The 22694-nt window shown below is 31.5% G+C and overlaps 1 protein-coding gene across 1 annotated transcript; it reads left to right on the plus strand.

Moving 5' to 3' along the window:
* Nucleotides 1-337: 337 nt before the first annotated feature.
* On the plus strand, nucleotides 338-22163 carry LOC111712650 (lysosomal alpha-mannosidase; the record flags this gene model as incomplete). The annotated part of the gene is made up of 31 exons (XM_023487329.1): nucleotides 338-489; nucleotides 1294-1371; nucleotides 1563-1658; nucleotides 3128-3227; nucleotides 3297-3386; nucleotides 4025-4077; nucleotides 4795-4907; nucleotides 5206-5282; nucleotides 5494-5566; nucleotides 5730-5809; nucleotides 6220-6289; nucleotides 6820-6947; nucleotides 7298-7403; nucleotides 8488-8558; nucleotides 9137-9187; nucleotides 9718-9767; nucleotides 10438-10553; nucleotides 11051-11117; nucleotides 11440-11549; nucleotides 12135-12244; nucleotides 13289-13424; nucleotides 14087-14242; nucleotides 14881-15028; nucleotides 16897-16989; nucleotides 17479-17568; nucleotides 18157-18264; nucleotides 18359-18394; nucleotides 19326-19414; nucleotides 20261-20365; nucleotides 21012-21105; nucleotides 22047-22163. Coding segments are annotated over 31 exons (2925 nt in total), but the record flags the coding sequence as incomplete, so codon positions are not given.
* Nucleotides 22164-22694: the final 531 nt, after the last annotated feature.

Consider the following 22694-nt stretch of genomic DNA (forward strand, 5'->3'; position numbering starts at 1 on the left):
ATAGGGGACCCTATTTGTGAAATCCGGTTTCCGATACTGGGTTTTATGAAGATACTCTGTCTTAAGTTTTGGACTCTGGTCTAGGTGTACAAAATGTTGTATACACAAATGTTGGAAAGCAAAGATATAGGGAATGAAGGTCTGCGTCCCATGTCAAAATATTCCAAAATAATGACGGACTAACAAAATTTGATTTTTAACATTATAGTTTTTTAAGATAGATATTTTCTTTCAATTAAGTGCTATTAAGAAGCTATTTGCATCAAAACATAAACAAGTTAAGGCATAATGATATCATAATCATACGCATACGCATTAAACAAATTAAAAAAAGTGAAATGGTGCAATATATTTCAAGGTTGAAGGAGAGTGTGGATATAGTTCCTGTCCTCAACCCCTAGAAGATCATATCAACGTACATCTAGTCCCACATACTCATGATGATGTTGGATGGTTGAAAACTGTAGATCAGTACTACTATGGAGCTAGGTAATCATGATCGTTACAACTATGTAGCTAGGTAAACATAATCAGTACAACTATGGAGCTAGGTAATCATGATCGTTACAACTATGGAGCTAGGTAAGTATAATCAGTACAACTATGGAGCTAGGTAATCATGATCGTTACAACTATGGAGCTAGGTAAGTATAATCAGTACAACTATGGAGCTAGGTAATCATGATCAGTACAACTATGGAGCTAGGTAATCATGATCAGTACAACTATGGAGCTAGGTAATTATGATCCGTACTACTATGGAGCAAGCCTGATCAGTACAACTATGGAGCTAGGTAAGCATGATCAGTACTAATATGGAGCCAGGTAAGCCTGATCAGTACTACTATGGAGCTAGGTAAGCATGACCAGTACTATTATAAAAGTTAAACACAAGGCTAATTTTTGCAGTACATTATTGAAAGTTTTGTTCACTTCTAAAAATGATATCTAGAGAACAGAAGTGCAGTACATTATTGGTGGTGTTGTTTACTTTTAGAAATAATATCCAGAGATCATGCAGTGCAGTACACTATTAATAGTGTTGTTTACTTTTAGAAAAGAAATCCTTAGAGCTGGAGTGCAGTACATTGTTGGTAGTGTTGTTTACTATCAGAAATGATATCCAGATAGCAAATGCGCAGTAAATTATTGAAAGTGTTGTTTACTTTTAGAAATGATATCAAGAGATCAGGTGTGCAGTACATTATTGGTAGTGTTGTTTACTTTTAGAAACAATATCCAGAAAGCAGGTTTGCAGTACAGTACATTTTTGGTAGTGTTGTTTACTTTTAGAAATGATATCCAGAGAGCAGGAGTGCAGTACATTATTGATAGTGTTGTTGAGTCTCTTCTCAAGGATCCTTCAAGGAGGTTAAACTTTAAACTTTAATTTCTTTTAATATTTTCATTTACAAAGCTGGATACATAGGATTAACCGTTTACCACGGTCAGAGAAACATTTAACATTTATGGTCATCATTAGTAAAATAAATGTCTTATATTTCCATAACTTTACTTTATTAAACCATTTCTTTAGATCATTTATTTTTATTTTTTTAAAGATTTATTTACGTTGAATCTGCTTTTCTCTGGAGATGGTGGGGGGAACAGGATTTAGAGATGAAGGAAACTGTCAGAGAACTTGTCAATGAAGGAAGGTAAAAAACAACTCCTGTAAACAGATAATTACCAGAATAAAGAATAATTTAGTTGGTTTTGATTTTATTTTGTCTTCTATTCCAGTTATTTTTCACTTGAGCTTCGGTTTATTTAAAGTACTGAACCAATTGTACAGTACCCTTATTACAGACAGGAAAGTACACCGCAGTACTAGACAGTACCCTGTATTACGGGACAGTAATCTGTATTACAGGACAGTCCCTCTATTAAAGGACAGTCCCTGTATTACGGGACAGTACCCCGTTGCCGCTTGGGAAATTGCACATTTGGGAACTTCCACTTGGGAAATTGACAATTGGGAAGTTGCCCTTTGGAAAATTCCTATGGGAAAGTACCTAACACCCCCTTCTCTGTATTACGTGGTGGTACACCGCATTATGGGACACTCACCACTAAACCCAACTATTTTATTGGTGTATTTCAATTTACTCATGGGCACTGGAATATGGTATCGCTACTAGGCTCGCGCACAAATGAAAGGTCGATACGGTACGGGGGAAGATCTGTACGTGTCTGACGTCACTGATTAAAACTATTGGTGGAGAATTCTCAGACCGCCAAAGAAATGCCAATCACAATTACATGTATACTCGCCTACAACAGATCTTATCCCAAGACAGTTCTAGGACCAGTGCCCACTTTGTGTCCTGTACCGGGATATGACGTAGGAAAGGTACAGAAGCTAGAATAACTAGAATTGTATGACTGTACCTTACCCTATTCCAGTACCCATGAAATTACTGCAGTACACACAGAAAGCTTGTTGATGAAAGTTGATGGTGGGGACAATACACTGCATTACGGGACAGTACATCACATTACGGGACCAGGTGTATTAAACCAAAGAGAATAGAATATATATTAGAGTGGAATTTAGCAAATCCCTCGGTATGAATTTTGTCAGTCCCTTTCAGTCTGAAAGGGAGTTCAAAGTGTACAAATCATGGAAATGTTCACAAATTATATGCAGTAGAGTACATTTATACAGTATGCTCCCTAGACTATCCATTTCAATTTGGAATGTTTTAAAGCTGTTAAATAAACTTTATAAAATGAATTAGGTGAATAAAAAACATCATTTGATTTATAGTTGTAGTGGGGAGTCATCGTTTGTAAAGTTAAAGGCATAGAGTCTATGTGAAATGATCATTGGTCAATGGTCAATTATGAAACCAGCCTATTTCATAATTTGGTTTTCTTTTAATATTAATTTTAGATTTTCTATAAAATGATGTTCCAGGGCCCAAAAGGTTATATAACACAAATATGTGAAGTACATCTGCAGTATGGAAACAGTACAACAAAATGGCCGTTTTACACTTTTTTCTAGTAAATTCCACTCTAATATTTATTCTATTCTCTTTGGTATTAAAGGACGGTTCACCGTATTACGAGACAGTACCCCGCGGATGAATTATCCCCTTCCAGTGAGATTATTGTTCTGTAGATTAGAGCTGGTGAGTGGAGGTTGGAGTATGAACGACGAGGCTGCTGCGCACTATTCTGCAGTCATCGACAACATGGCGCTAGGAATCAAATTTTTGCAGGTTTTTATGCTTTTTCAATTTCAATTTCAATTTTCAGTTGAACAAGATATAAAAAATGTCTATCTTTAGGATGAATTTGGGGATTGTGGAAGGCCTAAGGTTGGATGGCAAATTGATCCATTTGGTCACAGCAAAGAATACGCAAATATTTTAGCAAAGGTAGGAAATTTATCTCCTTTGAAAAAAACATATCTTCAAGGAAGTTAAACTATAATTTTAAAGTAATAAACTACCATTAATTCTAAAGAATTAAACTAACAATTTAAAGTAATAAACTACCATTATAAAGAATTAAACTAACAATTTAAAGGAATAAACCACCATTATAAAGAATTAAACTAAAATCTAAAGGAATAAACTACCATTATAAAGTATTAAACTAAAATCTAAAGGAATAAACTACCATTATAAAGAATTAAACTAACAATCTAAAGTAATAAACTACCATTATAAAGAATTAAACTAACAATCTAAAGTAATAAACTACCATTATAAAGAATTAAACTAACAATTTAAAGGGTTGAACTATATAATTTCACAGAATGTAACTAACATCTGAATAGTTATAAACTAATATTTCGCAAGATTAAAGTTACATTTAAACATGACATTTTTTAATCGAACTATCATTTTTATGGATTAAACTAGCATTCTAAAGAATCAAACTATAACAATTTGAAGGAATCAACGAATATTTCACAGGGTAAAAATTACATTTTCTAGGTTGACCAAAATTTAATTTACTAATCTTTTATTAGAAACAATTTTAAGGTTTTATTTGTAACATTTTATATTAGTTTGGGTTTGATGGATTATTTCTGGGAAGAATTGACTATGCAGACAAAATCAGGTTAAAAAAAAATTTTCTGAAAAAATGTTGGCAATGATTTAATGCAGAAAGTTTTTTGTGCTTAGAACTTATATCTAGCGGCAAAGAAATACATCTAAATTTTTATTGAAAAATAATAGAAAGAATGTTTTAATTAGCTTAGCTTGGAAACCCGTAACAAATCAGTTTTAACTTGTTATTAAAAGAAATTCAATAAATATTGTGTTCGTAAACAAAGAACTTGACCCTGTCCATTTTTGCAAACAAACCTTGAACCTGTTCTTGCTTAGATCTGTTATTGTGGATTAACAAAGAATTTGAACTTGTTCTTGTTTGTAAATAAAAAACTTGAACCTGTTCTTGTTTGGATCTGTTATCGTGAATTAACAAAGAATTTGAACTTGTTCTTGTTCGTAAATAAAAACTTGAACCTGTTCTATGTTTGGATCTGTTATTGTGGATTAACAAAGAATTTGAACTTGTTCTTGTTTGTAAATAAAAAACTTTAACCTGTTCTTGTTTGTAAATAAAGAACCTGAACCTGTTCTTGTTTAAACCTGCTATTGTGGATTAAGAAAGAATTTGAACTTGTTCTTGTTTATAAACAAAAAACTTGAACCTGTTCTTCTTTGTAAAAATAAATTGAATCTGTTCTTGTTTGTATTGAACCTATTCTTGTTTAAATTAGAGAACTTTAACCTGTTCTTGTTTGTAAACCAAGAACTTGAACCTGTTAAGACGAAAGACGGATAAAAACTTGGAGATGGTTTGGAAAGCAGGAAAAGAAGAAGGATCAGGAGAAGGAGATATATTTACTGGAATTAATTACAACACCTACGGACCTCCACCAGGTTAAATCTAGTTCTTTATTCAGTGGATAGCACTTATCTTCTTCTAATTAACTCAAGATCGACCGTATATGTACACTTCTAAATTAAAGGACTTAAATTTAATTATGGGTATAACCGGGAAAATGAGTAAAAATTATGAAAAAGAAGAATTGAAAAATCAAAACGCCATATTTGAACAACTACAGATAACCTATCTCTAAAATTCTTATTTGTCCCTTTCCTCTAAAAGTTTTTGGCTCATAGTAATTAAAACTGTTCATATTTTCTAAAAACCCTCTAAAAACTCTAAAATATTTAGGATTTTGTTTTGATTCTCTGTGTACTGATGTTATAATGGACAACAAACTGATGGAGGATTATAACCTAGATGAAAAGGTAATCAACATTTTTATTCGATTTTTTTTAAATAAAAACTTAAAGAGATTATTTACTTCAAACTCCTATTTAATAATCCTTATGTCAAAGAAACTGTGAATTCTGCTAGATTAAGATGTCAAAGTTCAAAATATCAAAGGTTAACACCATCAGGTTGTAAAATTATAGGGATTAGAGTTTCAGTTGAGTAATTAGTTTCTTTGTTATTTAGATTGCCTCCTTTATAAATCTGACCTATGAACAAACTGGTGATTACAAAACCAACAATATAATGATGACCATGGGTAAGTAATTAAGTAATTAGCCTCTCAGAAATTGAGCGTAAATTAGAAAATCTTAAAAAAATTTTAATTTAAAAAAATATTTTTTCTTACATAAGATGTCTGATTCTACTATTTTGTCAGGATAGGAGTTTAGAACACTTTTTTATTTAAATGTGTATTTTAGGTGAGGATTTTCAATACCAAGAGGCCAATATGTGGTATAAAAACCTGGATAAACTTATCAAATATATGAACCAGAACAAGGTTATGAAAATAGATTATAGAAATAATAGATTTAATTAAATATTTTTTTTCAAATTATCTTCCTGATTATTATAATAAGAAACAAATCCATACTTGATCTTTATTCTGATATTTTAATTCTTTAAAATCAATCTTTAATTTCTTAATGTAATTTTAGTTCAGTTATTAGTTATAAGCTTCCAAAAAGTTTTAATGGTTTATCATTCTAAAAAACTATAAATTCTATAATTCAACTTTCGAGAAATATAGACATTTGAGTTTTTTTGCGGTGTATTTAAACTTCTATAAGGCAATCAATTATTTTCGTAATAGTTGAAACAGTTTAGATATTTATTTTCTAAGAAATGTGGATTAGAATACAAATTGTTCCTTCTAATTTACCTGATCAATTTTTAAGTGTTTTTTTTCAGACCAGTCACAAAATCCATCTGATGTACTCTACTCCTTCCTGCTATTTGAAATCAGTAAACAATGCCAACGGTAAACGTGTATTTATTTTTATGTCAGAAGTTGTAAAGATTTTTAAAATGGCGGTTGATTGAAAAACCTTCAAAAAGTATTTCTGAGGTCAAACCTTTTAATAAAGCAATTAAGTTCTTAATCCGTAAAAACTGCTAACTCGCATTTTCTCAAGCTCTCATTGGCGGAGAGCAGATTTTTAGTTTTTGTTTATGTTTTCTTATTGATAGGACCTTCATAGATACCCAAAACGGAAACCAATTTTTTCTAAAGTTATTATTTTTACACAAGTTTTTTTTTGCATCGGTTCCAATGAAATCCAGCAAAGGAATTTGCCACAAACTGTGATTTTCTAATCCATAATGTTTTGCGACCAAATGTTGTAGACCTTTGATATTTCAAACTATGAATTCTGTTAGATCGAATGATTTAGTTTTGACATATCAAAGGTTTACATCATCAGGTTGCAAATTTACAAGGATTAGAACATTTGAAGCATAGACTGAATTCCTAAAATGTCCGATTTATCAACTTTTGATTTTGTACTGAAGTGTCCTTGCTGACAAAAACTGATGATTTCTTCCCCTACGCGTCTGATCCTGATGCCTACTGGAGCGGATACTTTACATCCCGTCCTGCTCTCAAGGGAATGATCAGAAAAGCAAACACTCTCCTCCAGGTAGAATTCTAAGCAAAAGGTTGTAATTCAATTTCGTATTTGGCCGATAAATAAAAAACGTTCAACAATTTATAATGAAACGAATGTTTACAGATGGGTAATACAAAAGAAAGACACGACCATATTAGACTTCTCAGATCTCAGCCCAATTTTTATTAAATTTGGCACTGATTTTCTAAGAAGTCTTTGTTGCTCATTTTTTTAAAATTTGAAGTAAACTTAAAACTAGATTTTAAGAAAAGATTATCAACATGCTTTAAGTTTCTTTAAGTTCTAAAACAACATATTTCTTGATTTAAACTTTTTGGTTGAAAGTCGTCTTTCTTTATTTTGAACATTTTCTTGTCCAGGCGTGTAAACAAGTAGAGAGCTTTAATATAGACTCACCTGAAGATCCTAGGCTTGCCGTTGCCAAGAGAAGCGTTGCAGTCAATCAGCATCATGATGCAGTTACAGGTACAGAGAAGAGTAGTGATGCAGTTAATATTCATTATGATGCAGTAACAGGTACAAACAAGAGTAGTGATGCAGTTACTATGCATTATAATGCAGTTACAGGTACAGACAAGAGTAGTGATGCAGTTAATATGCATAATTATGCAGTTACAGGTACAAACAAGAGTAGTGATGCAGTTAATATGCATTATGATGCAGTTAAGGTACAAACAAGAGTAGTGATGCAGTTAATATGCATTATAATGCAGTTACAGGTACAGACAAGAGTAGTGATGCAGTTAATATGCATTATGATGCAGTTGCAGGTACATACAAGAGTAGTGATGCAGTTAATATGCATAATTATGCAGTTACAGGTACAAACAAGAGTAGTGATGCAGTTAATATGCATTATGATGCAGTTACAGGTATAGACAAGAGTAGTGATGCAGTTAAACAGCATCATATTGCAGTTACAGGTATAGACAAGAGTAGTGATGCAGTTAAACAGCATCATGATGCTGTTACAGGCATAGACAAGAGTAGTGATGAAGTAACACAATTACTGATGATTACTCTATGTAAAAACAGCTAAACAGCATGTTACTGATGATGACTTCTAGGAACACTTAAACAGAATATAACAGATAATTACACTTAGAGGAGCTTAACAGAAATTAACTGATGATTACTCTAGAAACAGATAAGCAGATTATTAATCTAGAAAGAGCTAAACATCTAGTATTGGATAATATTCTAGGTTAAGCTAAGCAGATTTACCTGACGATTACTTTATAAACAGCCAAACAGGATGTTTAATAGAAGATTTATACTTTTGGAACACCTAAACAGAATTTAAGAGATGATTACTCTGGGAAGAGCTAATTTCATCAGTTAAGATGATTACCCTAGGAACAGCTAAACAGTATGTAACTGATGATTACTCCAGAAACAGATAAACAGGATCTAACAGATGATTACTATAAGAACACCCAAACAGACTGTAACAGATGGTTACTGTGGGAAAACCTGAACAGCAGTTAACTAATTATTACCCCAGAAACAGCGAAACAGGATGTAATTATGTAACTGATGATTACTCTAGGAACAGCTAAACAGCATGTTACTGATGACTACTATCTGAGTCTGTATAGAGGGATGCAAGCATGCCACCAGGTTGATTACACTACAATTATGTACAGTTGGGCCCATAAAACTGCAAAATAGGAAGACGACTGTTGAACTCATAATTTGATTTTAGATAGTCCATAGAACATTTAACATAGCAATTGTGCATTTTAATGTACACAGACCTATTTAACTTATTATAAGTGACATACGATAAAATGGTCTAATGTCGTCTTTCTTTGTCACAGTTGTATTGGCCCAACTGTATAGAGAGAGTTCTGATAAATATGATCAATAATTGTCATTCATCAAGAACCTGCATTTTTGAAAAATCTGTTGATGTTATGTACTGTTATATCTAAACTTTGATATTTTATTATTCATTGACTTTTTAATTTGTTTCTACAAAAACGTAAGAAATTAAAGGCCAAAAATGATTGATGTTTAACGAGAAATATGTCCAAGTCAAGTAAAAATTTTTACACTGCTTATTTGCAAAAATTCATGATTATTTGAGCTCGCAGTAATATTGTCTACCTAAAAACGTTTTTTAACGATTTTGTTTGCAAAAAGGCCTTCTTTTTGTAATCAAAAAAGTATAAATAAAAAAAATATAATTTGTATAGATTATTGCCGACGGTGTAATGCAAGAAACCGGAGCATCCTGCAACTTTAATGTAAGTTTTACGACGTCGCCAACATTTTAAAACTTAAAAGTAGAAAAAATATGACCTTTCAATGCACAGACTTAAAAATGATGACATTTTATAAATTCCTACGCTTCTATCGATGCACATTAAAAGAAAAAAAATTAGATCTTTTACAGGAAACCTAATGCTATTAAGACACATAATTTTTTCGAATAAGGGCAGAATAATTAATGACGACCTTTTTCGTGGAATGTTCTCGAGTAACGAATACGGGGGTTTAGTTCAACTTTAGGCTAAATAATAAATAAACTCGAGACTGATCGAATAAAAAAATATTTCCTGAATGTTGGTAATTTCTAATGCATAATCTTATTTTGTATATTTAAATTAAAAGCTTAAATAATTTAATTAGTAATCAATATTTTTAGAAATTTCGACTTAAATTCTTATAAAAAATTATGCTCATATGACAACTGACGACTTATTTTGGGTAATCTCTTTTCATAACTAAAGACGACCTTAGAATGAAGACACAATGACGACCTTTTTTACTTCAGGAGTGGTGCCCTATGTTGAACGTGAGCCAATGTTTATTTACCGAATCCAGGTATAAATCATTAATATCGACTTTGGCATGAAATATGAGTTTCTAGCTGAAGTGCCTGGACCATGCATGAACAGTATTTCATGGTTCAAGTGCACTTTAAATTATTTTTAAATAAATCCCCAGTTTACCCCTTCACGAGAATTTCTTAATTTTTCTTCTAAATATAATTCTCCAGAAACGTTGGCATCATCAGGAGTTTATTCTAAACATAAATACTGAAATATAAAAATAATTAGCTAAATCTAAGATATAATTTCCACTTTACGTATTTTATGTATTGAAAATTTGGGTTGACCCAAAAGTTGACCATAGTCATAGTTTCAATTTAAAAATCGTCTTATAATGCTAGGTTTGGTTTGAAAATTTCAGAAATAATCATTTTAATCTGTAAAGGGGCGTATTTAAAGGACTTAATCTAAGACGCATTTGGGGTATTTTCAGTTTTACTAGGGGTTTGTGATATTCATGATATTCCCTCTTTACACACCTTCCAATTTTGAAGGAGAAAAAAAATGAATCTGATAACTGTCTTTAAACTGTGATTTTATAATTCTTGAATTTGCAACCAGACGTCGTAGACCATAGAAGTAGGAATTATTCTATCTAGATTATATCGTGAAAATTATCAAAGGTTTATTCCACCAGATATAATTTACTTTGCTTATTTCAGGAATTCGTTTACTGCTGTGGTTTATAATCCTTCTGCAACCAATAGAACCTTTCCAGTTCGAATCCCTGTTCTAGAAAACAAGGAATATACTATCCTAGATGAAATGCAGAATCAAGGTTTATTTCTAATCATTTAATAAATGTTAATAAGAAAAGCGGTACAATTAATACTGTCTAAAAGGATCAATTGAGTACATTTACATTTCTCTAAAGTTGATTCTTATTCTTTTTAGATATATTTAAATTTTTGTTTTCAAACTGTAGATAATTACTCTTTATTTCATCATACTGCCCTTTTAACAAAATATTTTTTGCACCCATAAAACTGTGGAATAAGAAGACGACATTAAAACAATATTTTCTGTATTTGTTGCCGTTATAAAGCAGATCATTTTACCATATGTATAAAAATCAACTTATTAAAGTGAAGTGTGTCTCTGAAGTGTTACTGTGTGGTACATTTAAGTACAACTGCACAGTTACTGTATTTTATGTTTTTTGAATCTTTAAACGCATAAGCTTAATATAACAGTTGTTGTTCTATTTTTAATAGAGTTATATGTTCCACTGTAAACATTGTTGATATATTGTTTACATTTAAATATTGTTTGTAGTTGAGTATCAAATTGTTCCTATACCGAAACCGGTTTTGTTAGTTCCAGGACAATTGGGTGAGGCCAGGTATGAGTAAAAAATATTAAAAACAGATTGTCATTAGTTAAGATTGAAATATAGGCTATCTTTAAAAAAATCTTGTTAAAAACAATAATAATAGTAAAGTAGTAAAGTGTTCACGTGTGACATAAAGGAGATAACAGAATAGAACTACTCGAGTACCTTGAGCCTCGCTAAAATTAAGTTGAACCAGTGCAGAGAAGTACTTCAAATATTAGTATCTAGTTCAAATATTTCTCTTATTTATAAATTCCCATCACTTGTCCACGTACATATTTAATGAATTGTAGATACAAATTCGTTGATTCATGATGTTTTATTATTCTAGATTTGAACTTGTATTAATGGCGAGTGTTCCTGGATTAACCAGTCGGGTGTTCGGTTTTAGTAAATTAGATACAGAATACAGGGGAACTAAAACCCTAAAGTTAAAATCAGGTAAAATGTTTACTTTTTATAAAGGTCAAAAATTGATTTTTAAACAATAAGTTTTTGTTTGGCGGATTTGCAGCGATTCCTTTTTTACCGAAAAACTTTTAAGAACATGACTTTTGTGAAAGTGGCATACCTTTAAAGAACATTGTATTTTAAGAAAATAGCGAGGAATAGAATATTGTATTCTAGAAAAAGCAGGGACTATCTGTTATGAATATTGTATTCTAGAAAAAGTAGGAACTATCTGTTATGAATATTGTATTCTAGAAAAAGTAGCTACTATCTGTTATGAATATTGTATTCTAGGAAAATGGGAGGGGGTATCTGTTATAAATATTGTGTTTTAGGAAGATGACTGGGACTAGTTGTTATAAATATTGTATTTCAAGAAAATGGCGGGGACTATCAGTTATAAATATTGTATTTTAGGAAAATGGCGGGAACTATCATTATGAATATTGAATTCTAGAAAAGGAGGGACAGTCTGTTTTGAATATTGTATTTTAGGAAAATGATTGGTACTATCTTTTAAAATATCGTATTTTAGGAAAATGGCGAGGATTATCTTTTATAGATATTATATTTTAGGAAAATGGCGAGGATTATCTGTAGAGAATGATAATATTAAAGTATATTTATCAGAAAATGGAAATATAGAAAATATTAAGGTTGAAGACCAAGATATAAATATGAAACAGGTATGGGAGAAAACTGTTTATAATTTATAGTTTATAATGAGACAAATATATAAGATGAAACAACTGTTTTGTTCATTGTCTTTAAATCAATCAAATGTGATTTTAAAATAACTGATCATTTTGTTTATATGAATTGAATATCATATCAGTTTTCTATCTTCTTCTCTTGAAAACCCGCATTTGATAACTTTAGATTTTAAAATAAATTAACAAAGATACATTTTTGTTCATGCAGTTAAATTTTAAATGGCCCCTTTGTGCATCAGACATGACACTCTTTAAACTGCTGATCCCTTTGAATAATATCAAATGGTATTTAATGTTTTCATCCCGGATGAAGAAAAACTAGAATAATGCTTTACTTTGATTTACGACTTGTTCAAAATATTTACTTATGTTTATATATCTTAATTCTTTTAAAATTTAATATTTTACTGAATCAACATGTTTAATTCCAATGAATATATTTCTGAAAATGTTTCGACTATTTAAAAAGATGCCTAGATTACTTTGAAACATCATATATATATATATTTATATATTTNCAATTAATTTTTTTATTACAAAAACATTAGTATTTATTCTCGAGCAGATTGTTTTGAATGTTACCTTTGTGAATCGACATTCCATTCTATAAAAAGGGTATGTTGAAATAAATTTTGTCTCCTGTTAAAGGATGTAAAGATGATGAAAGTTGCATTCTAATTAAATGTTGCAGGAGCCTCCAATGGGTCTGAAAGACACTAAGGCTAGAACAGGAGAAGGGGTTGGTTATATCACATTTGTTCTGTTTCCCAGGCACACTAACAGGTTGGACAAAGATTACAAAATACTTCTGTGAATCTGTTAATCTGCTTTCTAAGTGGTTTTTTTTGCCTTTAGAGATTTTTAGAAAAAAATTGTTTTTGAAATTTGAAAATGTATATATGTATTATTCTTTGATTTGGCTTATTTAAAAAACAATATTAAGTATCACAGTCTACACAATATCAAATTAATTATATTTGTGTGTGAAATTAAATCTTAACAAAGATATTTGTTAAGAGTTTTGAATGGTATGAGCCTGCAGTTGGGGATAATAGTGAGTATACAAGGAGAGCTTCTGGAGCCTACATATTCCGTCCTAACGGAACCAAAACCATCCTTGTCGGAGATCCAACCTCAGCTACTTTACTTAAAGGTATATATTCCGTCCTAACGGAACCAAAACCATTCTTGTGGGAGATCCAACCTCAGCAACTTTACTTAAAGGTATATATTCCGTCCTAACGGAACCAAAACCATCCTTGTCGGAGATCCAACCTCAGCAACTTTACTTAAAGGTATATATTCCGTTCTAGCGGAACCAAAACCAACCTTGTTGGAGATCCAACCTCAGCAACTTTACTTAAAGGTAGAATGAAAAATATTAACCATCTCAGCTCTGTGTTTCCATCAGATTATAGTTTTCATTGGGAGAACGAGATACTAAGTTATACTCTTAATAAAAAGATTTTTATTTTACTCACAGAAATTTCTTTATCCCAATAAATATAGTGTCATTTTTCTCGTAGCCTTGGCAAACGAACTAAATCTCGCTATAAATTCAAATCTTATAATCTTATAACCATTGCAACCTGGTGTTATGATTTTAATTTTTCAACCCATGAATACTGTTAGGTTAAATATTCTTCACTTGAAATATCAGATTGAAAAGATTTAGTATTTTGAAAATTAGAGTTTACAGCAAGTTCCTTAAAGTTGCAGACCAATGATTTTGGATTGAACATTTTTGTTCTCAGATTGCATCTCATTTATTATTTAAAAGACCCTTGAAATCAAACTTTACAATCCTTTTTTAAGGATCCTTGGTTCAAGAGATCCATCAGGTTTACTCTCCTTGGTTGAGCCAAGTTATCCGGGTCTACAAGGATTCGTCTAGCCTTGAGTTTGAGTGGATGGTTGGGCCGATACCAATAGAAGACGGGGGGAAGGAAATCATTACTAAATATAAAACAGGTAAACATCCCTCCTTTTTAAACTTTACTCATCCGACTCAAATCATTTCAGAATTAAATGATTAAAAATGATTAAAATAAATAAATAAATAAATAAATAAATAAATAAATAAAAAATGATTACAAGGGATGTAACTGCCGTTATCTATGTTGTTGTTACTGCGTTATTGTTGTTTTTAATTTTATTGCTGTTGCTGTTTTTGCAGTTATTGTTGTTCTTAAAGTTGTTTTTAAAGGGAGTGTTCGCCAAAAATGAAAGGGGGTATAGGCTTAACGCGATAAAAAAAGCGTTTTTATCGCTACTAATCTTACTTCTATCTGTTGCGTCTATAAGGAGAAAATTGTTAACAATGACTAATCCCGAAGAACATAGTGTCCATACAAATTCAGCAAGATACAACATTCAACTCGGATCGTAAACAAATCAATTTTATTCCAAACAAATCATTCAGATATTACAAACAATAGTCATCGATTATTTTTGCCGCATTCGTAAATAGTTTATTAGTAGCGATCAAAAGCGTTTTTTATCACATTAAGCCTATACCCCTTTCATTTTTCACGAACACTCCAGTTGTTCTTTTTTTGTTCTTGTAGTCATTGTTGTTTTTGTTTTTGATTCTGTCGTTACTTCTTTAGATCTGGTAAGTGATGATATATTTTACACTGACAGCAATGGTCGTGGACTTATCAAACGACAAAGAGATCACAGGGAAACTTGGGACCTAAATCTGACTGAACCTGTAGCCGCAAACTACTATCCGGTCAACTCAAGGATAGGAATCAGGTAGAACCAGGAGCAATTACTATTATCCAGTCAACTCCAGGATAGGAATAAGGTAGAAACAGGAGCAATTACTCGTATCCAGTCAATTCCAGGATAGGAATCAGGTAGAACCAGGAGCAATTACTATTATCCAGTCAACTCAAGGATAGGAATCAGGTAGAACCAGGAGCAATTACTATTATCCAGTCAACTCAAGGATAGGAATCAGGTAGAACCAGGATCAATTACTAGTATCCAGTCAACTCCAGGATAGGAATAAGGTAGAACCAGGAGCAATTACTCGTATCCAGTCAATTCCAGGATAGGAATCAGGTAGAACCAGGAGCAATTACTAGTATCCAGTCAATTCCAGGATAGGAATCAGGTAGAACCAGGAGCAATTACTAGTATCAGGTCAACTCCAGGATAGGAATCAGGTAGAACCAGGAGCAATTACTCGTATCCAGTCAATTCCAGGATAGGAATCAGGTAGAACCAGGAGCAATTACTATTATCCAGTCAATTCCAGGATAGGAATCAGGTAGAACCAGGAGCAATTACTAGTATCCAGTCAATGTGCACTTTTCAGCTTTTAGCGTCTTATCAATTTAATTTTCAGCGTCGAAACAATAGAAGTGCTATAACTACCCTATAACAATTCTTCCTTGATTCGTAGGATGAATGCACGTAGATTAGGATACTTCTGGATTAGTTTAAAGTCAGGTTTAGAACGATTTTATACTTAATATAATAATTATTAAATCAGGAATAATATTCACCTGCTGGAATTGACCTAGAAACAATCCCTCAAGAGCGAGAGAAGTACGTAGTAAATAAACAAAACGTACGGTCGTCCTCAGATTCTTTCTGCCTGCATAGGAATTATTGTTAATCTAATGTTTGACACATATTAGATTTAAACAATACCTGGGAGGTTTTCCGTACCAGCTCTGTGCTGTAGATCACCGCGAGATCTTTGTTAAAGCTGGGTGAATACATGATGTAGGATAACTTTTTTGTACCTCAAATTTCATTTGAATTAACGGATCACTTCTTGAGAAAGGATTAGGGGGTAAGTCTTTACAGATCTTGACCTCCTTTGATAATCTGCAACATGACGATCATTATTAACCATGATAGCTTTGAATTAAATATTGCATGTTTACAGTTTTAACATTTTAAATGTGCCAAAATTAATTTCCTTTAAAATGCTTTATAAAAATTTGGTTTACATTATATCTTAGTTTTTAAATTCCAGAATTAAATTACATCTTGATATTCTTTTAACTTGGAGTTTGACAGGATTAAATGGAATGTTCTTGATTATTTAATCTTCCTGCAGAGATAGTTCTTGACTGGATCACACTGGTTCAGCCTTCTTCTTTCAGGCTGTAGTTTATCCTAAAATAATAGTTTAGATTTTACAATCAACTCAAGGATAGGAATCGGGTAGACCTTGGAGCAAACCAGTATCTGGCAACTCAAGGAGAGGAATCAGGTAGAACCTGGAGCAAACTAGGATCCGGTCAACTCAAGGATAGGAATCAGGCAGAACCTGGAGCAAACTAGTATCTGGTCATCTTAAGGATAGGAATCATGTAGAACCTGGAGCAAACTAGGATCCGGTCATCTTAAGGATAGGAATCATGTAGAACCTGGAGCAAACTAGTTTCCGGTCAACTTCAGGATAGAAATCTGGTAGAACCAGGAGCAAACTAGTATCCGCTCTACTCAAGGATAGGAATCTGGTAAAATCAGGAGCAAACAGGAACAATAGTTTAAACTTATTTTTAACTAATTTTTACAAACTTTTCTCGTTTTTAAACAAAGTTTATGAAAATAAAATAGGTTTGATATCAAAATACTGAAGACGAAAAACAATGTTTTAGCGATGATTCTGACGCAAGTTTGTGGATTCTTCCAGATAGGAGTGAGGGAGGTTCAAGTTTATCAAGCGGAGAAATAGAGCTCATGATTCATAGGTACATGTAGTGTAGTAACTTTGTTGTCTTTTTCCAGTTTTGTATTTTAAAAAGGAAAATTTATTGTTACAGTTTTAAAAGTGAAGCTTTAGATTTGCTTCCCCATTTCAGTTCCAACAAACACCGCTGTCGTATCTTCATCTACTTTTGTTCCAAACAAAATAAGAGAACTATTAAATTAATTTTTACAAAACGTAATCTATATTTATGAAAAACAAATAATTTAATTTATTTCATTTAAGTGTTGTCAACTTTTTAAAATTCCCACCTAAAATATCTTTATAGGTACGTCTATCTATTTTCCAATCAGAAGACATAAAAAAATTCCATAAATAAAGTATTATGAAATCGTTCTTTGGTCGAACTATGATTTTCTCAATTTTTGATATCTCAAAAACTCTTACATTATGTCACAAAATAAGAAATGAAAACAAATATTCTAATTCGTATAAAGTATATTTTTCTTTGTAATGTTTTTTTTTCTGTTAGACGTTTACTCCATGATGATGCATTCGGAGTAGGAGAAGCATTAAACGAAACCGCTTTCGGAGAGGGGCTAGTTGTCAGAGGAAAACATAGGTAAAGTTTAAATATCAGAGGTGTACGTATAGAGAAAGGGTGANTCTAATATCTTCTATACTCTACTCATCCTTGGTATTCACTTCCTATACAAATTTATAATGTATACATAATTGTATACTGTATTAGGGGGGATTAAACAAAGAACTGTAAGTGGCTTAAATGGAAATAAAAAAGATTATTTCATTTTTCATTTATTTCAACCAAGTTGTTTTATTTTAACAAATAGGAGCCAATTCCAAATTATTTTTAACCTTCATTTTCAAGTCCATTTTCTCAAATATAATACTTGTGTTTCGTATTTCCATTGTTTTTTTTGTTGTTAAATATGTTTTTGATATTAACTATGTTATGGGGTTCATAAATTTTTCTTTTTTTAAAAAACTTTTTGAGAGAGTCTATTCCGACATAGCCAGGACATACCAAGATGTAGTTGGTTTCGCGTGACAAGTACCGAGCTGTGATATGTTTAAACGCATAAAGACATACTTAGATTTAGTTAGTTTCGTGCTTATTTTATTTGTTAATATTCTTCTCATCCTAATGTCAAGAGCTAAAAACTGTAAAAGAATAAATATTTGTCCCTAGTATTGTACTGTGTGGAACTAACTGTGATGATGAAAGTGCAAGGAAAGCTGAAGAGATATTTGCTGCTCCAGTAATACTTTTCGGAGAAGCATGTGGACCCAACTCAAGGTAGAGGTTTCATATATCGGAACTTTTCTCAGCTATATTACTTACTAATTCTCCCAGAAATTAATTCTTAATCGTTCTTAAACTCCTTTTTTAGACCTGTCTCTCCAGATGTTTCAAAGCTTCATGCCAAGTAAAAGTCAGGATTAGACCTTAGTCGTTAAATGTAAAAAATTTAATTACGTATAATTTTAAAGTGTCAGTTGTGGATTTCAAGTTCCGACCTCTGGCAATTTATTACATAATTTTTATTCTATTTTAATGAAAATCTAAAAAAAGCTAACAATTGTCAGCATTTATCAAACATATTTTTAGATTCAACACTATGTTTATACAACAGAAAGCTTTATCAATGTTAATGTATTTATAAGATACCTTTCCTTTATAAGGTGGTATGTCCGATGGTACCCTTTAAAGGGACTGTAAAGGAAAAATAAAAGGGGTTATAGGATAAAACCTGAAAATTTACTGTCTCGAGAAATTGATATAAACGAAACCTGAAAATGTACTGTCTCGAGAAATTGATATAAACTGTGTCAAAATAATACGAAAATCTATATATATGAAATTTTGTATAAAAGTTGTTGGTTTAAACAGATCATATTCAGTAAATACGCAAACAATCTGAAAACGATTATATCCCATGCAAGAAGTCCGTATTACGTCACAAGAACTCCCGCCAATGAGAGTGCGGTATACTGGTCACGTGAAACGGACGGAAATCACGTGACCAGTATACTGCACTGCCATTGTCTGAAGTTCTGGTGACGTAATACGGACTATACTTGACTATATGTAATAATATTATCAATTATATCTATAAAAATTGCAAAATGAAAATTAAATAATTATATCAGGAGCAAACCTGAGATTCTCTTGAAAATAACCAATTTCAGTAAAAAAAACAAGGATTTCTAATACCTTCAGACAAAAGTTTAAAAGCACCGTTGTGATTCATCTTCATGAAGGCTCACTTGAAATTACAGTTCCTTTAATCTTATTTGTATCACTATACGTCTTAAAATAGGAGCTAATTTCTTCAACTTTATTATTATTTTTTCTAGATTTAACGCTAAGCCTAGAACATCCATTAATCTGCCAGATTACATTAAACTTCTCACGATGGAAAAATGGACTCAAAATCAAATTCTCGGTAAATATAATTTTTCTTTGTGATAAAATATTAAAAAATTGCTTTCGATTTCACTGTAAATTAATTTTAAATACTGACATACTGATACATGTGTTTCATTGTTATTTAAATCATTTAAATCATTTTCTTTGAAATTTTATGCTAAAAATTAAAATTCGAAAATTAATTTTAAAAACATTTACAACTGAATAAGCTAAAACGATGAAACAGCCCAAAAATTTGCGTTATAACCTTTTTGATGTTTTTGGTGAGTTTGTGTTCTAGCTAATTTGATTTTATTTTATTTTTTCAAAATTCGTTTCAAAATTCGAATTCAGTCTAAAATTTCCAAGAACGTTATTAGGTGTAGCATGTTATTTTTTAAAATATTTTTTGGGGGGCCTATATAGTTATAGCATATTATATTCTGTTGTAATGTCATGTCCCGTATGATCCTTATTATCTATGTTAGTAATATATCTTATCTATTTCAATGTTGACCCTGACTGTCCATTACGGTCAGTTTTGATTTTACCTGTATATAAAATAAAGTAGTTGAATACGAATTGTTGATTAACACGGACGTTTACAGAGCCTTGAGTTTTGGCCAGAGATAGAGTCAGTTAGATTCTAATTAGACTTTGAGTTAAGTTATCGTTGAGTTATCTCGGGGCTAGATTTCTTACATAGTGATATATAAATATATAAATTTTTAAGGTCTTACTGCACAAACGATCATCCCTAATATCTAGACCTATACGCACAACTTTTTCCCAAAACTGTTAACATCAAAGTGTTCAGATTTTCAAGATTTCAAAAATATCACAAAATGTGACCCAGACCTTCCCTAACTGTAATAGTGCTTAGTGAGATTGGAGAATATACTGAGTGATGTACTGGAGTCCTATACCGTACATGTACAAGACCTGTTTCCTGGAAAACCGGTTTCTAAGATTCAAGAGATGACTTTAGGTAATTAGTACTGTGATACAGTGGTCAGCGTTTTTCTCAATAAAATGAAGATGCCTTTTCAATTTAACATTTCATATCTAACAAGCTTTCTTCAATACAAGTAAACACAGAGAAGTTGTGGATTGACATAAAAATTAAAAGAAGACAAGAAGATGACATTTATTTAACACTATTTTCTTGTTTATGCTGCATTCCTTCCTTCCTTTTTCTCTTGGTTTGTGAATGAAGAAAGTACATTTTTTTGTTAATCATCAAATGAATCAAAGTGGAATAAATGGCAAATATCAGGAAAAGGAAAAAAAAATATCTTTCTCACACACATTTTCGAGAAAAACTTTTCTTCTACAGTGAAACCCTTAATAACGAATACATCGAAAGAATTCATCAAATGTCGTATTCTTCCCTTTCTGATAATGGAATGTTGCAGATATTTAGTTTTTTAACTAAATGATTATAAGAAACTCTTTAACCCGCATATTCATGGTTATTTATTTATTTTCGCAAATACTGAAATTTACGTAATATAAAACTCATTGAAAAATTGTCAAGACGACATTTTATAAATTCTTCCGATGTATTCGTTATTAAGGGTTTCACGTTATATAAATAAATATTTGCATTGATTTTGTTTTTCCTTTGTATTTAGATGGAAACAGATTAAAATCCCAAGTAAAACGAATGGATTGGATTCATGAATCCAATTCTATTCCAAACTTGAAACATAAGAATATATTCACCAGGTATAAAGTTTATGATAATCAACTACAGAGCGCTTCGCGCCTCTCTCTCTCTCTTAACAATTTTAGCTTTCAAATGTTTGCCTTAACACATTTTATTTTCTAAAAAAAAAATTTTTAAAAAGTTTTGCACATTTCAAGATTTTAATGTCATTTTTTTAAATTTAGACATCGTTTTTAAACTGACCGGAGATATGTAGTAAAGGCTTGGATCATGTAATGTCCCACGGCCACAGTACATTTCTGCCTGAGCCCAAAACTTAAGACAGGGTTTCGTTATGAAAACCAGTTTTGGAACCCGGGTTTCACAAATGGGTTTACCCAGTTTTGTAGATATCGATATTTTTGTTTTGAAATATTATTTTATTTAATCCTTTATATCTTACCATTTTTATCAAATCTCTTAAATCAAAATCTTCACTAATGTTAAGACCCCAAAAAGGAAACTCGGAAGTTTCGTTCAACGATACTCTTTTAAATTTCAGGCTCTGATGGGTTCAGAGTTTTGAATGATTAAATTAAAAAGTTGGGGGTTTAGTTAAAATACTTCTCTATCTTTATACTTTCGAATATCACGAAACCTCTCAGTTGTTTGTGAGTTAATGTTTTACTTAATTTTGGTTAATAATTACGAAATAATTTTGATGTTTACAAAAAAAAATTCAATAATTTTATTTTGAGGAACTGTTGACATTATTTCAAGTGACCCTCGATTTAAAGAGTTACAACGATTCTCTTGGTTAGAGCAAAAAATGTGGAGATATCCTTAGCTTTTTATTTAAACATCGAACATTTTACAGAATTTATCTTTTTTTGAGATAGAAAACCGTTAATATCTTCCTTGATCATTGTTACTCTGGTTTTTAAAGTACCGCTGTGAATCGAACTTGTAACTCTATAAAGTGATGGTAACTTGAACTTTGGTCGACAGTCCCTTTAAACAGGGATTCAGTTGATGAGGTTGATGGACTTGATGTTGTTCTTGAACCTGGATCAATCAAAACAATCATGGTGTACTTCTAAAATTAAGATGAAAATAAAGAGAAGTTTTTTAAAGGAAAGAGAAGAAGAAGGAATTTACAAAAGGAAAAATTTAAAAAGAGGAAAGAGAGGAAGGAACATTTTGGAAGAGACGGGGAGGAAGTGTGAAGTAGTAGGAATCGTTTATAGAGTGAGAAAGAGGAATGTGAAGACGAAATGAGGATGGTAAAACGAAGGAAACGTTTATAAAGTGAGGAAGAGGAATGTGAAGATGAGATGAGGATGGTAAAACGAAGGAAAAGGGAATGAAAATGAAGGATCAAAAAGAGATTATTTCAGTTTTTAAGTTGTATTTCACGTTGAAATTAAATCTAGTCCAACGTCCAAGTTAAGTACTCGACTGTAAAGATAACCCAAGATTTCCTAAGTTGAATTTAATGATTTCTCAGAGTTTTTTTTTCAGTTAAGCATCCCTGGGCGGTCCTACTTCATCCTTACAGTTCATACAACCAACAATTATAGTTGCAGAAAATATTGAATTTATGAAGGTGGAAAAATGAGAAATGAGTTGATACAACTGATAAAAACAAGATTTCTGAGACTACCCCCTT

This window comes from Eurytemora carolleeae, unplaced genomic scaffold, assembly GCF_000591075.1.
Source record: "Eurytemora carolleeae unplaced genomic scaffold, Eaff_2.0 scaffold1257, whole genome shotgun sequence".
NCBI lineage: Eukaryota > Metazoa > Arthropoda > Copepoda > Calanoida > Temoridae > Eurytemora > Eurytemora carolleeae.